At 44.1% G+C, this 13,114-nt stretch overlaps 1 protein-coding gene across 1 annotated transcript in view; it reads left to right on the top strand.

Annotated features, from left to right (window-relative positions):
* The first annotated feature begins 4,839 nt into the window (after positions 1–4,839).
* LOC124803304 (odorant receptor Or2-like) overlaps positions 4,840–13,114 on the top strand; it is a 57,697-nt gene continuing 49,422 nt past the window's right edge. Inside the window, exon 1 of the mRNA XM_047264487.1 lies at positions 4,840–5,175. Coding sequence (XP_047120443.1) covers positions 4,840–5,175 — 336 coding nt within the window. The remainder of the gene's footprint in view (positions 5,176–13,114) is intronic.

Raw genomic sequence — 13,114 nt, 5'->3', positions numbered from 1 at the left:
GAAAAATTTGTCCTGTTTTATTTCACTTACTATAATTCTCTTTATTCGTTCAGAAAGAAGCTCTATTATTTCATTACATGATCGTTGCAGAAAGATAACTTGTATGTCGGACCCTGCCCTGGATTTCCATATCGTTCAATGTAGTGAATGGAATCTATCAACGAGTCCACGTAGGGGAAGGCCACGACTTGTTAGCTTCTTCACTACGGCAAACACCCTTTTCAACACACTGCGCCAATACATATTTTCTGTCTCAACATATGACTCGAAATGGTTATCTATTGTTCCAAGTGACTTTTTTCTCGTTAAGAGTGATAAATCAGCTGCATTTCCAAAGACAGAATTTTCAGTTTCGACCTTACTCATGGAAATTCTTTGATTTCTACTCCATCCACAATACTGTCAATTTTAATGATATTTGAGTCATCCAGATGTTTCATGTACACTCCAGGTTCCTTTGTCTTCGAACAGATAGCTGGAAAGTGACGATTCCAGTCATTTCATCGACTGCCGTGAGTTGCCAATAAAAACACATTTATTCTTTTAGTTCCTCTGTCGCAATTTGAACGATACCCGAAGAAACTACACAACACTCTACGTACACTCTGTTAAATGCAACAAAACAAACCTCAAAGTTACGTAGATAGGTATTTAACACTTGCAGACACCTGTAAACAGTGAAAACTTAACAAGCAAGTGATCTATACGTCGCTTTACAGTGCCTTTCAGTGCACTGTCAAACTCTTCAAGCAGTATCATATGTCCCATTTCATCATCATCATCTAAGTCCTCTTCCATTTCCATCATATTGCCCTCAAATATCGTTAATAACCATTTAATCATAATAAATAAATGTATGAACACCGTACGTTTGACTTAAGAATACGTCGAGGTATAAACTGCAGAGACAAAAGGTCATGGCATAGTAACATGCGCATATCCAAACAGCAGTAGTATCGCTTACAAGGTGTAAAACGGCGGTTCACTGGCAGGCTGTCCTTGTGATTCGTGTGAAAAAGTTTTTTATGTAATTATAGCCGCACAAAGGCACTTAACAGATTTTGAGCGAGGAACGGCAGTTAGAGCTAGACGCATGGAACACTCCGTTTCGGATATCGTTAGCAAATTCGATACTTCGAGGTCAGCAGTGTCAAGTATGAGCCGGGAATACCGCTTTTGAGGCATTACCTCTCACCAGTACCAACGCAGTAGCTAACGGCTTTCTACATCTACATTTACATCTACATACATACCCCACAATCCACCATACGGTGCGTGGCGGAGGGTACCTCGTACCACAACTAGCATCTTCTCTCCCTGTTCCATTCCCAAACAGAACGAGGGAAAAGTGACTGCCTATATGCCTCTGTACGAGCCCTAATCTCTCTTATCTTATCTTTGTGGTCCTTCCGCGAAATGTAAGTTGGTGGCAGTAAAATTGTACTGCAGTCAGCCTCAAATGCTGGTTCTCTAAATTTCCTCAGTAGCGATTCACGAAAAGAACGCTTCCTTTCCTCCAGGGACTCCCACCCGAGTTCCTAAAGCATTTCCGTAACCCTTTGCGTGATGATCAAACCTACCAGTAACAAATGTAGCAGCCCGCCTCTGAATTACTTCTATGTCCTCCCTCAATCCGACCTGATAGGGATCCCAAACGCTCGAGCAGTACTCAAGAATAGGTCGTATTAGTGTTTTATAAGCGGTCTCCTTTACAGATGAGCCACATCTTCCCAAAATTCTACCAATGAACCGAAGACGACTATCCGCCTTGCCCACAACTGCCATTACATGCTTGTCCCACTTCATATCACTCTGCAATGTTACGCCCAAATATTTAATCGACGTGACTGTCAAGCGCTACACTACTAATGGAGTATTCAAACATTATGGGATTCTTTTTGCTATTCATCTGCATTAATTTACGTTTATCTATATTTAGAGTTAGCTGCCATTCTTTACACCAATCACAAATCCTGTCCAATTCATCTTTTATCCTCCTACAGCCACTCAAAGACGACACCTTCCCGTACACCACAGCGTCATCAGCAAACAGCCACACATTGTTATCAACCCTATCCAAAAGATGATTTATGTAGATAGAAAACAACAGCGGACCTACCACACTTCCCTGGGGCACTCTAGATAATACCCTCACCTCTGATGAACACTCACCATCGAGGACAACGCACTGGGTTCTATTACTTACTTTCATTTAATGATCAAGAGCAGGTCGTATGCGTAGAGATATTAGTGCTAATAACAAGCAACGCTGTGTGCAATAACGGCAGAATTCAATGTTGGACGTCTGACGAACTTATCCGTTTGGACAGTGCAGCGAAAAGTGGCGTTAATGTACTACAGCAGCACAGGGCCAACGAGCGGGCCTTTGCTGACAGCACGACATTGCCTACAGCGCCTCTCCTGGACTCGTAACTGATATGTCAGGTGGACCATAGACGACTGGAAAATTGTGCCTGGTCGGATGAGTTCCCATTTCAGTTGGCCAGAGCTGGTGTTAGGGTTAGAGTGAGGCACACACCCCGCTAAGCTATGGACCCAAGCAAACTGATCGTGGCTCCAAATTGGAATGGACTGGTTCCGGGGTCCATCTGAACCGATAATTGACTGGAAATAGTTACGTTCGGCTACATGAAGTCCGTCTTCAGCCATTCATGGACTTCATGTTACCACACAATTATGAACTTCATTGTCTGTGTCTGGTATGAAGAACATTCTGGACAGTTCGAGCGAATGATTTTGGCAGCCAGATCACCCGACATGAATCCCATCGAACATTTATGGGACATAACCGAGAGGTTAGTTTGTGCACAAATTCCTGCTCCGGCGTTCCTTTCGCAGTTATGAAAGGGTGTAGAGGAATCAAGGCTCAGTATTTCTGCAGCGGACCTCTAACGACTTTTTGAGTCCGTACCTTGACAAGTTGCTGCACTACCAAGTGCAAAAGGAAGTTCGACTTAGAAGGAATTCCATGACCTTTTTCACCTCATTGTGTGTTCGGTATATGAAAGATGATTACCTGAACGAAGAATTCTTCACTGCACGTGCTTGAGCATTGTCCTGCAAAATGATGGTCAGGTCCTGCAGAAAATATCAACACTTCTGTCTCTATGCCGTTCATTTTCGGAACACAACCTACAACCGGCTTACAGAAAGAAGTGAGGACACTTTCTGCAAGAACTGACCATCATTTTGCAGGACAATGCTCAAGAACGTACAGTGCAAGCTGTTAGCGATTTTTTGACTGATGGGGCTGCTAATTGCTATACCACTTACTGCACTCCCCTGACTAGGCCATCGTGAGTTCAACTCGATTTCTAAACTGAAGGAAACACTTCAAGGCATTCGCTTCAGAACTGTTAAAAATTCTTCGGGCAATAGACCGCGCCGCCCAAACTGTCAACACAACTGGCATTGATAAGAGTATCCTGCGACTTCCAATGGGTTTTACACAATACTGGTGACTACTTTGAAGATCAGTAAAACTCTGAAACTCGTCTTTATTTTTTACGTAAATAAATAATTGCCTATATTAAAGTTAGAACCCTCGTATTTGCGCAAGTTTTCCTGATAGCTTGCATACGATGAGGTGACAGAAGTCATAGAATGCCTCGCAGTATCGTTTCGGACCTCCTATTGCCCATCGTAGTGCAGGAACTGGATGTGGCAGTCCAGTCTTTGGAAGTCATCTGCAGAAATACTGAGCCATGCTGCCCCTATAGCCACCCACAATTTCGAAAGTGTTAGTGGTGCAGTTCTACACTAACTGACCTCTCGATTATGTCACATGGCTGTTCGATGGCATTCATGTCGGGGGATCTAGGTGGCCAAATCATTCGTACGAACTGTCCGGAATGTTCTTCAAACCAATCGCGAAAAATTGTAACCCATCAAAATTCCATCGTCGTTTGGAAACATGTAGTTCATGAATGGCTACAAATGGTCTTCAAATAATCGAACAGAACCATTTCCACTCAATGATCGGTTTCATGTAATGTAAACACAGCTCACACCAATATGAAGCCACCACCAAATTGCACAGCCCCTTATCGACAGTCTGAGTCCATGGCTTCGTGGTGTGTGTGCCACACTCGAACCGTACCGTCAGATCTTACTAACTGAAACAGGGACTCATATAAACAGGCCGCGGATTTCCAGTCATGTAGGGTCAAACCAACATCGTCACGAGCCCTGAAGCAATATCGTGCTGTTAGCAAAGGCAGACGCGTCGGTCGTTTGCTGTCATAGCCTAGTAACACCACATTTCGCAGCACTGTCGTAACGGCTACGTTCACCTTACGTTCCACGATGATTTCTGCTGTTATCTGATGGAATGTTGCCTGCCAGCTAGCACCGAAAATTCTAGGCTAACTCCCCGTCGTTAAGTGAAAGTCGTTGGCCACTGCGTTGTTCGTAGTGAGAGGTAATGAATGAAATTTGTTATTCTCGGCACACTCTTGATACTGTGGATCACGTGATATTGCGTTACCTCCGAAATGGAATGTCCCATGCGTCTCTCTCCAATTACCATTTCGCTTCCAGTGTCTCTTAATTCCAGTCGTGCGGATATAATCACGTAGTAGAACTTCTAAATGAGTCACGTGAGTGCAAAGAACAGAGCTCCGCCAATGCACTGCCCCTTTATACCTCGTGTACGCGATACTATCAACGCCTGTGTATTTGCATATCTCTCTCCCGTAATATTTGTCACATCAGTGTAATTTTGTACACTGTATTAACCAAGCCTTCGTCGCTAAGAGCCACAAACCACCGAAGTCACACTATTGCAGCCTTGTTTCTGTCTGCAGGTAGAAACGGAATATGGTCAGCGAAGCAGCGCCTGCTGCAGTGGCGGCGGCAGCGTACGCCGCCAGCGACCTCAACCACCTGCTGCAGCCTCTGCACTGGACGGCCGTGCTGCGAAACCCTCGCGGCGCCGACAGGTCACCTCTCTGCTTTCGCCTCTGCACCATCACCATGACGTCTCTCATCCTGTCGTTCTTCATCTCTGAGGTCACCGTGTTGTACCGCGAGGGCACGGAAGACCTGACCGCCTTCACGATGACGCTCGGCGTTGCTGACACAAACATCATCTGGCTCTTTCGCATGGTTCACATAACTCTGTGCGAGCGGGCCTTCCACAAGCTTGCTCTTCAGGTTAGTGAGGGAACCACATTACACTGAGTGTTGTTACTGCAGCTCCTGACGAGCTGTATCTCGTATATTTCAGTGACTAAGTTCTGTGTGAATATTTCTTAGTCGGTTGCTAGTTGCGCCAACGGCTAACCTGCTTAACGTAGGGGAGACCACGCTAAGTTGACGAACGAGGTCAGATGACTTACAACTTAAGGTTTTGAACATGGCTTCGCTTCGACAACTGTGCACACAAGAGCTTCATCAGATTAGAAATACGCTACTGGCCATTAAAATTGCTACACCACGAAAATGACGTGCTACAGACGCGAAATTTAACCGACAGGAAGAAGATGCTGTGATATGCAAATGATTGGCTTTTCAGAGCATTCACACAAGGTTGGCGCCGGTGGCGACACCTACAACGTGCTGACATGAGGAAAGTTTCCAACCGATTTCTCATACACAAACAGCAGTTGACCGGCGTTGCCTGTTGCAACGTTGTTGTGATGCCTCGCGTAAGGAGGAGAAATGCGTACCATCACGTTTCCGACTTTGACAAAGGCCGGATTGTAGCCTATCGCAACATTGCTGGTCGCGTTGGTCGAGATCCAATGCGCGTTCGCAGAATATGGAATCGGTGGGTTCAGGAGGGTAATACGGAACGCCGTGCTGGATCCCAACAGCCTCGTATCACTAGCAGTCGAGATGACAGGCATCTTATCCGCATGGCTGTAACGGATCGTGCAGCTACGTCTCGATCCCTGAGTCAATAGGTGGGGACGTTTGTAAGACAACAACCATCTGCACGAACAGTTCGACGACGTTTGTAGCAGCATGGACTATCAGCTCGGAGACCATGGCTGCGGTTACCCTTGACGCTGCATCACAGACAGGAGCGCCTGCGATGGTGTACTCGAAGGCGAACCTGGGGGCACGAATGGCAAAACTTTTTTTCGGATGAATCCAGGTTCTGTTTACAGCATCATGATGGTCGCATCCGTGTTTGGTGACATCGTGGTGAACGCACATTGGAAGCGTGTATTCGTCATCGCCATACTGGCATATCACCCGGCGTGATGGTATGGTTACACGTTTGGTCACCTCTTGTTCGCATTGACGGCACTTTGAACAGTGGACGTTACATTTCAAATGTGTTACCACCCGCCGGCCAGTGTAGCCGAGCCGTTCTAGGCGCTTCAGTCTGGAACCGAGCGACAGCTACGGTCGAATCCTGCCTCGGGCATGGATGTGTGTGATGTCCTTAGGTTACTTAGGTTTAAGTAGTTCCAAGTTCTAGGGGACTGATGACCTCAGATGTTAAGTCCCATAGTGCTCAGAGCCACTTGAACCATTTTTTGTTACGACCCGTGGCTCTACCCTTCATTCGATCCCTGCGAAACCCTGCATTTCAGCAGGGTAATGCACGACCGCTTGTTGCAGGTCCTCTACGGGCCTTTCTGGATACAGAAAATGTTCGACTGCTGCCCTGGCCAGCACATTCTCCAGATCTCTCACCAATTGAAAACGTCTGGTCAATGGTGGCCGAGCAACTGGCTCGTCACAATACGCCAGTCACTACTCTTGATGAACTGTGGTATCGTGTTGAAGCTGCATGGGAAGCTGTACCTGCACATGCCATCCAATCTCTGTTTGACTCAATGTCCAGGCGTTTCAAGGCCGTTATTACGGCCAGAGGTGGTTGTTCAGGGTACTTATTTCTCAGGATCTATGCACCCAAATTCCGTGGAAATGTAATCATATGTCTGTTCTAGTATAATATACTTGTCCAATGAATACCCGTTAATCATCTGCATTTCTTCCTGGTGTAGCAATTTTAATGGCCAGTAGTGTAACAGCCAGCCAGTAGCAAAACACAGGTTTGTTAAATCTTGACCGTGGCTCTGAGCACTATGGGACTTAACTTCGGTGGTCATCAGTCCCCTAGAACTTAGAACTACTTAAACCTAACTATCCTAAGGACATCACACACATCCATGCCCGAGGCAGGATTCGAACCTGCGACCGTAGCAGTCGCGCGGTTCCGGACTGAGCGCCTTAACCGCGAGACCACCGCGGCCGGCAAATCTTGACCGTGTTTTCGATAGTTCTTCAGAAGATATTGTATCTATTAATAAGTATTAAAACATTGTGTGTGGAACAGAGATGGTATCATTACAATAAGCAAAATTACAGGAAATGTTTACGAATAATTTAGTGAAGCAAAGCTACGTAGGATCCCATATTATCTATACCCGATGTGGGAGTCATTGATTCCGTCTAATAAATGTGCGTGTCATCCATTTACTCATCATTTAAAGTACATGATTTAAGAGTTGTAATTCGCTACTGTAAGGTTTTGTCTTAAAACGTTTTAAAATATCACACTTTGGACAATGGATCCAACAACGTGTAGTGTGTCACTTGAAAGATGTGTAAGTATAGGATATTTAAACATAAAACATGGCTTTGGATCCTTCAGAGCGTAACTACGCCACGTACAGAGCTAGTGACATGCGCCGACTAGCTGACAGTGGAGCCACCATCCTTAAGCCGTCGGCACACGGTCCGTGCTGTCGAACGTCAACGTTGAGCGTGCCAAGTTCAACGTGCTGCTGAACGCTCAGGAACTATGCGACTTGTGCATACGGTACGTGAGTCCCAACGTGGTGTACGCGATCGCAACGCACTCCAGTGGCAGTTGAGGGATGTTTCTAGTTCGTAAATCACACTGATTACTCAACGGGGGAGCGTAAAATTCCTACGTTAACTCTATTTAAATGCACATTTCCTCCATCGTCCACGAAAAGGAAAGTCCCATCTCCAATCAATAAGGACACAGGCTTATAAAAGTTCCATTACGAACAGTGCGGTACAAATTTGGAATACTACTCCGCATGAGATTAACATTATTTCAACATTCCCACATTTTAGTAAAACCCCGAGGTCAGTTTTACTTGATCACTGTTCCTACCCAGTAGCAGAATCTTTGCGACATGTGAATTACGAAGCGTAAAAGAGAAAGGAGCAAAACATCTTTATACAAGCAGCGCAAGCCTTCCTGTAGATTAAGCCAACCCAACAAAGTCACCCCTCAAAAAAGGTGAAGTCATATTTACGTAACATCAAATATTATACTATACACTTATATTAAACTAATGATAAAGTATCAGAACCTAATAAAAACGCGAATGTTGCGAAAAAAAATTATAAGATTCAAGACGCGAACAACTGCCCTGGACAGTGACGCATACTCATTACACTAAACCAACAACACACGCCATCTATCTAATCACATTATGTTACTGAAAACCTTAATCGCAGATATGTTACTGATTGAAATTTAATTATAACAAATTCTATCAAGAACAATTCGTTTTGGGTGGATCTTCAGTGTGTCGCTGCCTTCAAATAGCCTACTCTCATAATACGCAAGTTAAAATAATTCTTTTGCCACGAATATGATGCTACTCATTATCTCATTGGAACGAACCACACAGTTAACAACGGGTTTTCCAGTGATTCTTAATTTTCTGGTGCTCAGAAACGGCATATATACATATAGGCTTGAAATGAATGCCAATATGGCGCCTCACACTTCTGTACTGAAGGGAGACGGCGTACATGTGACGTAGGTGGCGTTGTGCCATCTCACTGGTCAACGCTCATACGCACGCTCAGAATATCTGACACGCCAGATATTGCTCTGCACGTTCGGAAAGACTCCCGAACGTGCTACTCCACGCTATGACGTCAGAAACTCGGCACGCTCAACGCTCAATGTTCGGATGCACGGTCCGTGTGCCGACGGCTTTAGGGCTCAGCTTGTACGTGGCACTCCTGCGCACCCAGTATGTGTGTAGCTGCAATGAGCAGCGTGTGTGATTTCACAAGTACGTATTCATTACTAGAATTAACATATTAACTACAAAAATAAAAAGAAGGAGAGGAGATGGTTTTAAAATGTGCGTATAAATTGAGGATGCCGTAATCTTACACAAAGAAGTAAAAGGGAGTAGATAAGATTTATGAAAAGACCTCGATATATTCAAACACTTAGAGAAAAACGATGGATACATTTTAAATGATCAGCATCAGTTTGCAAATAGACATTTCCTGGAAGATTATTGCTGCTGTTGGTTGATTCTTGGGGGAGGGTACCAATCAGCGAGGTCATCGGTCCGATCGGATTAGGAAAGGATGGCGCAGGAAATTGGCAGTGCCTTTTGAATGGAACCATCCCGACATATGTCTGAAACAAATTAGGAAACACGGAAAACCTAAATCAAGATGGCTGGTCGCGTGTTCGAACCGTCATCCTCGCGAAAGCGAGTCCTGTGTGCTCAAACCACTGTGCCACGTCACTCGATATTCCTGGAAAGCTTTAAGCCTCTTCTTCTGGCAGAGTAGACAATTTTACCACTCTGTGCGGGCCTCCGCGGGTTTTTTTTTTTCCTCAGAATTCTATGTTCAGTAAGTCTGTTATTTCGTCTTTTACGACGTACACTTCCTCATCCACAGTTAAGTTGCTGTTCAACATCGTACTAATGAAACACAGATACATTCCAACTTTTTTCTGTTTCTAGTATATTTGTTCATGTAGCAACCCCCATTCCTCCTCTCCCCCCCCCCCCCTCTCCTCTTGTATTTCACATTTCGCACTTTTCTTTCAATATTTGCCGTTTGTCCGTCACAGTGTGCCCTTTTACAGTATTCCTTCATGGCAGGAGACAATATGTCTAGTATTGGGTCCTTTATACATTAATAATATTTCACTGAAGTGTTAATGCTTTGACACTAATGCTTGTTACACTTCCGTATTCGTGCACAAGTGCCTCTTGTGCGCTTTTGCCCATATTTTAAAGAGTCTGCTATGCTTACCTGTGCCTGCAGGCTCTTTATAAGCCATATGACTTCAACGACACACCTTTTACCCCTTCTCCCCCTTTCAACATTATAGTTAATATGTTAATTCCAGTAGTGAATATGTACTTGTGAAATCACACACGGTGCTCATTGCAGCTACCCGTATACAGGGCGCGCAGCAGCCCCACCTATCAAAGGTGACCTAAGACTAGTGCCTCTTGCGCCAGTCGGTGGGTACGTCTGTACACGTTGTTGGATCCCCTCTCAAATTTGCGGTATTTTAAAAAGTTTTAAGACAGAGCCCTACAGTAGAGAGCTACTACCTTTAAATCATGGTGATTAAGAGGATGACACGTTCATGCACTAGACTCGTGCATCGAATATAAATAATTCGTTGCTCTACTTGAGTATGTTTCACCAAATTATTGTAAACATTTCCCGTAATTTTGCTTACTATAATGATTCCACATGAAATGTCGTAATATTTCTGAAGAGGTACAATAGCTTCTGAAGAAGACAGTTTTAAAACAATCGAAACCATGGTCAAGGCTTAATAAACCTGTATTTTGGAATTGGCTAGCTGTTACTTTCAATCCATTCAAGCACTAATCACATAGTTTAAGTTCACTCGTCTAGGTTTCATGTTAATACAGACGCCACTAACGAATCAGACGTTGAGTTTAGTGTGCACCAGGTAATTTTGGAGTATGTTACCTGACGTGTTTTAAGTTTCAAAACATTTAACGTATCCCTTTGTGTAACAGCTTGTAACATATTTTATTATACTTTGTTGTAGGTTCTCAACAATGTCCGCTTCACAGTGATTACTTATTACTGTTATCTACATATTAGCCCTACTCCATAAACGAAACATTCTTAATTACTGAGGCTAGCTGACAAGTGCAGGTTGACGATTTCGTCACATCTATTAAGCACTCATTATTTAACATCTGTTACAGTTACTAAGGCAATTAACGGTTCAAGCCGTGAGACCGTTACCTTTAATGAGCATCATTTTGCTGCAGTGAGAGCCACAGACTGCATTCTGGTTATGGGTAATGCTGAAACTGAAAGCTATGCATATCAGCCTCCTGCAGATAAACGCCAATCCAAAGGAACTTCTAATGAATCTCCTGATATACGTCAAGTACAGTGTAATGAAGACTATCTGCAAATATCACTTACAATGAGCTCAAGCCTTGGTGAAGCTCTTTCAATTTTAAATCATTGCCTGTAGAAAGGTCGTGGAGTTTTGAGAAGCTGACTATAAAACTGATGTGGGTTAATAAGGAAGCACACAAGGCTGAACACGAACACGTGAAACAACGAAGAAAAACTCTCAAAGAAAGTATTTAGCAGTGCCCTGCATATGATATGGTCTACATTCACCCTCTACTAGAATACTGCAGCATTAGACACACATGGATGATGGATAAAACATTGAAAGACAATCAGTGTGATTGTTGTTGACGAAAGGCACTGATCTATAGCTGTATGAATTTTCAGCACAATAATCCTATCATTAAACTCTGTCTAATAAAGAATGCATAACTAAACTCTCCGTCAGGACAGGCCTTTAAAAGGCCCAACGGTACCGGTCAACTGCCGTATCATCCTCAGCTGACAGATGTCACTGGATGCGGTTATGGAGGGGCATGTATTCAGCACACCGCTCTCCCGTTCGTTGTCAGTTTTCATGACCGGAGCCGCTACTTCTCAGTCACAGAGCTCCTCATTTGATCTCACAAGTGCTTGGAGCGCCCCAGTTGCCAACAGCGCTTGTCAGAGCCGAATGTTCACCTATCCAAGTGCTAGCCAAGCCTGACAGCGCTATAACTTCAGTGATCGGTCACAAGGCCGTTGGCCTAATAAAAAATACGTGGCTATATTCAAATAAGTAATACAACGTCTTATGTCTTCCAACATTGAAAACGTGTACAGATATAACCGGTGTTGTCAACTGGCCCTGTTGTCAAAGTCACGATTTCCAGTACAAGAGCGCGACAAACTTTTACATGGGTTTTAAAATTGATAACGTAATTACGCTTAAAACACAATGTATTAAAAATTATTCGACGAGGTATAACAGAATAAGAGGCCACATTTTCACTCGTGCAAATTACATGTAAAACGAGCAAGCTTCAACTCTTTCAATTCAATCAAGACGTTAATAAAAAAAGGCAAAGGTAATGTTAATGAGAACACAGCGAGGAGTTGTGGTCTAAATAACAATTGATTTATTCATTCTTAACTTCACGTGACAAAAGATGGCTAAAGAAACGTTACACAAACATCCCTACCTGACAAACGCTTTCGATAATATGCGGTCTGTGGTGACCAAAGCGACCAGCTGGGCATCAACACACCACACTAACCAGAACTAATCGCTTTATCTGACTTCATAAATGTGAATCTGTGGTAAGGCCGAAAAATTACACTACTATCAAGGATCTATACTCCACTATTCCATAAAGAAAAATATGGTTCCAAAGAACAAGGTGCTGAGAAACATATATTGGAGCCTTACTCCGTGATGGCGAATACTTACCCTTCTGCAGGTGAGGGTGGCACAGCACGACAAGGTCTCCGAATGGAGTCATGAACAGCAACATTTGGTTATTAACGGCGCGAGCGGGGAAATATGCAAATACGCGTCCTCGGGTTCGCAGATACTTCCCTATGAGCCTCTAAAACCCTGGTGGATACCAGTGTGCAGGTGGACCCATTTGCTGCTCTTCCAAACTAATCTGACTCCGTGACACGACTATGGATGATGGAATATGTCAAACGTTTGGACAGTCGACTCAAAACAAATAAGTACACCCACACATCACTCGTTTGCGCGTGATGCAACAAGCAGTACCACTAGTGGTTCAGATGGTGACTGGCGCAGGCTCTAAATGGCATACTAAAAAAGGACACAAGTCTCACTGCTTAGGAAAAGACGTGCGGTTCTTTACTAACGAAACGCCAGCACAAGAGTGAGCTCCTCTTTCTCTACAGCTTTCCTCCTCAGCTCGGTAGCATAGCACATTTACATACTTAGATTCCTCCCACTTTATCACGACCTCGGCATTCGAAGCTGGGAGACCACCCC

Source organism: Schistocerca piceifrons, chromosome 6 (genome assembly GCF_021461385.2).
Source record: "Schistocerca piceifrons isolate TAMUIC-IGC-003096 chromosome 6, iqSchPice1.1, whole genome shotgun sequence".
Lineage (NCBI taxonomy): Eukaryota > Metazoa > Arthropoda > Insecta > Orthoptera > Acrididae > Schistocerca > Schistocerca piceifrons.
This window is presented reverse-complemented; position numbering and strand designations above follow the sequence as displayed.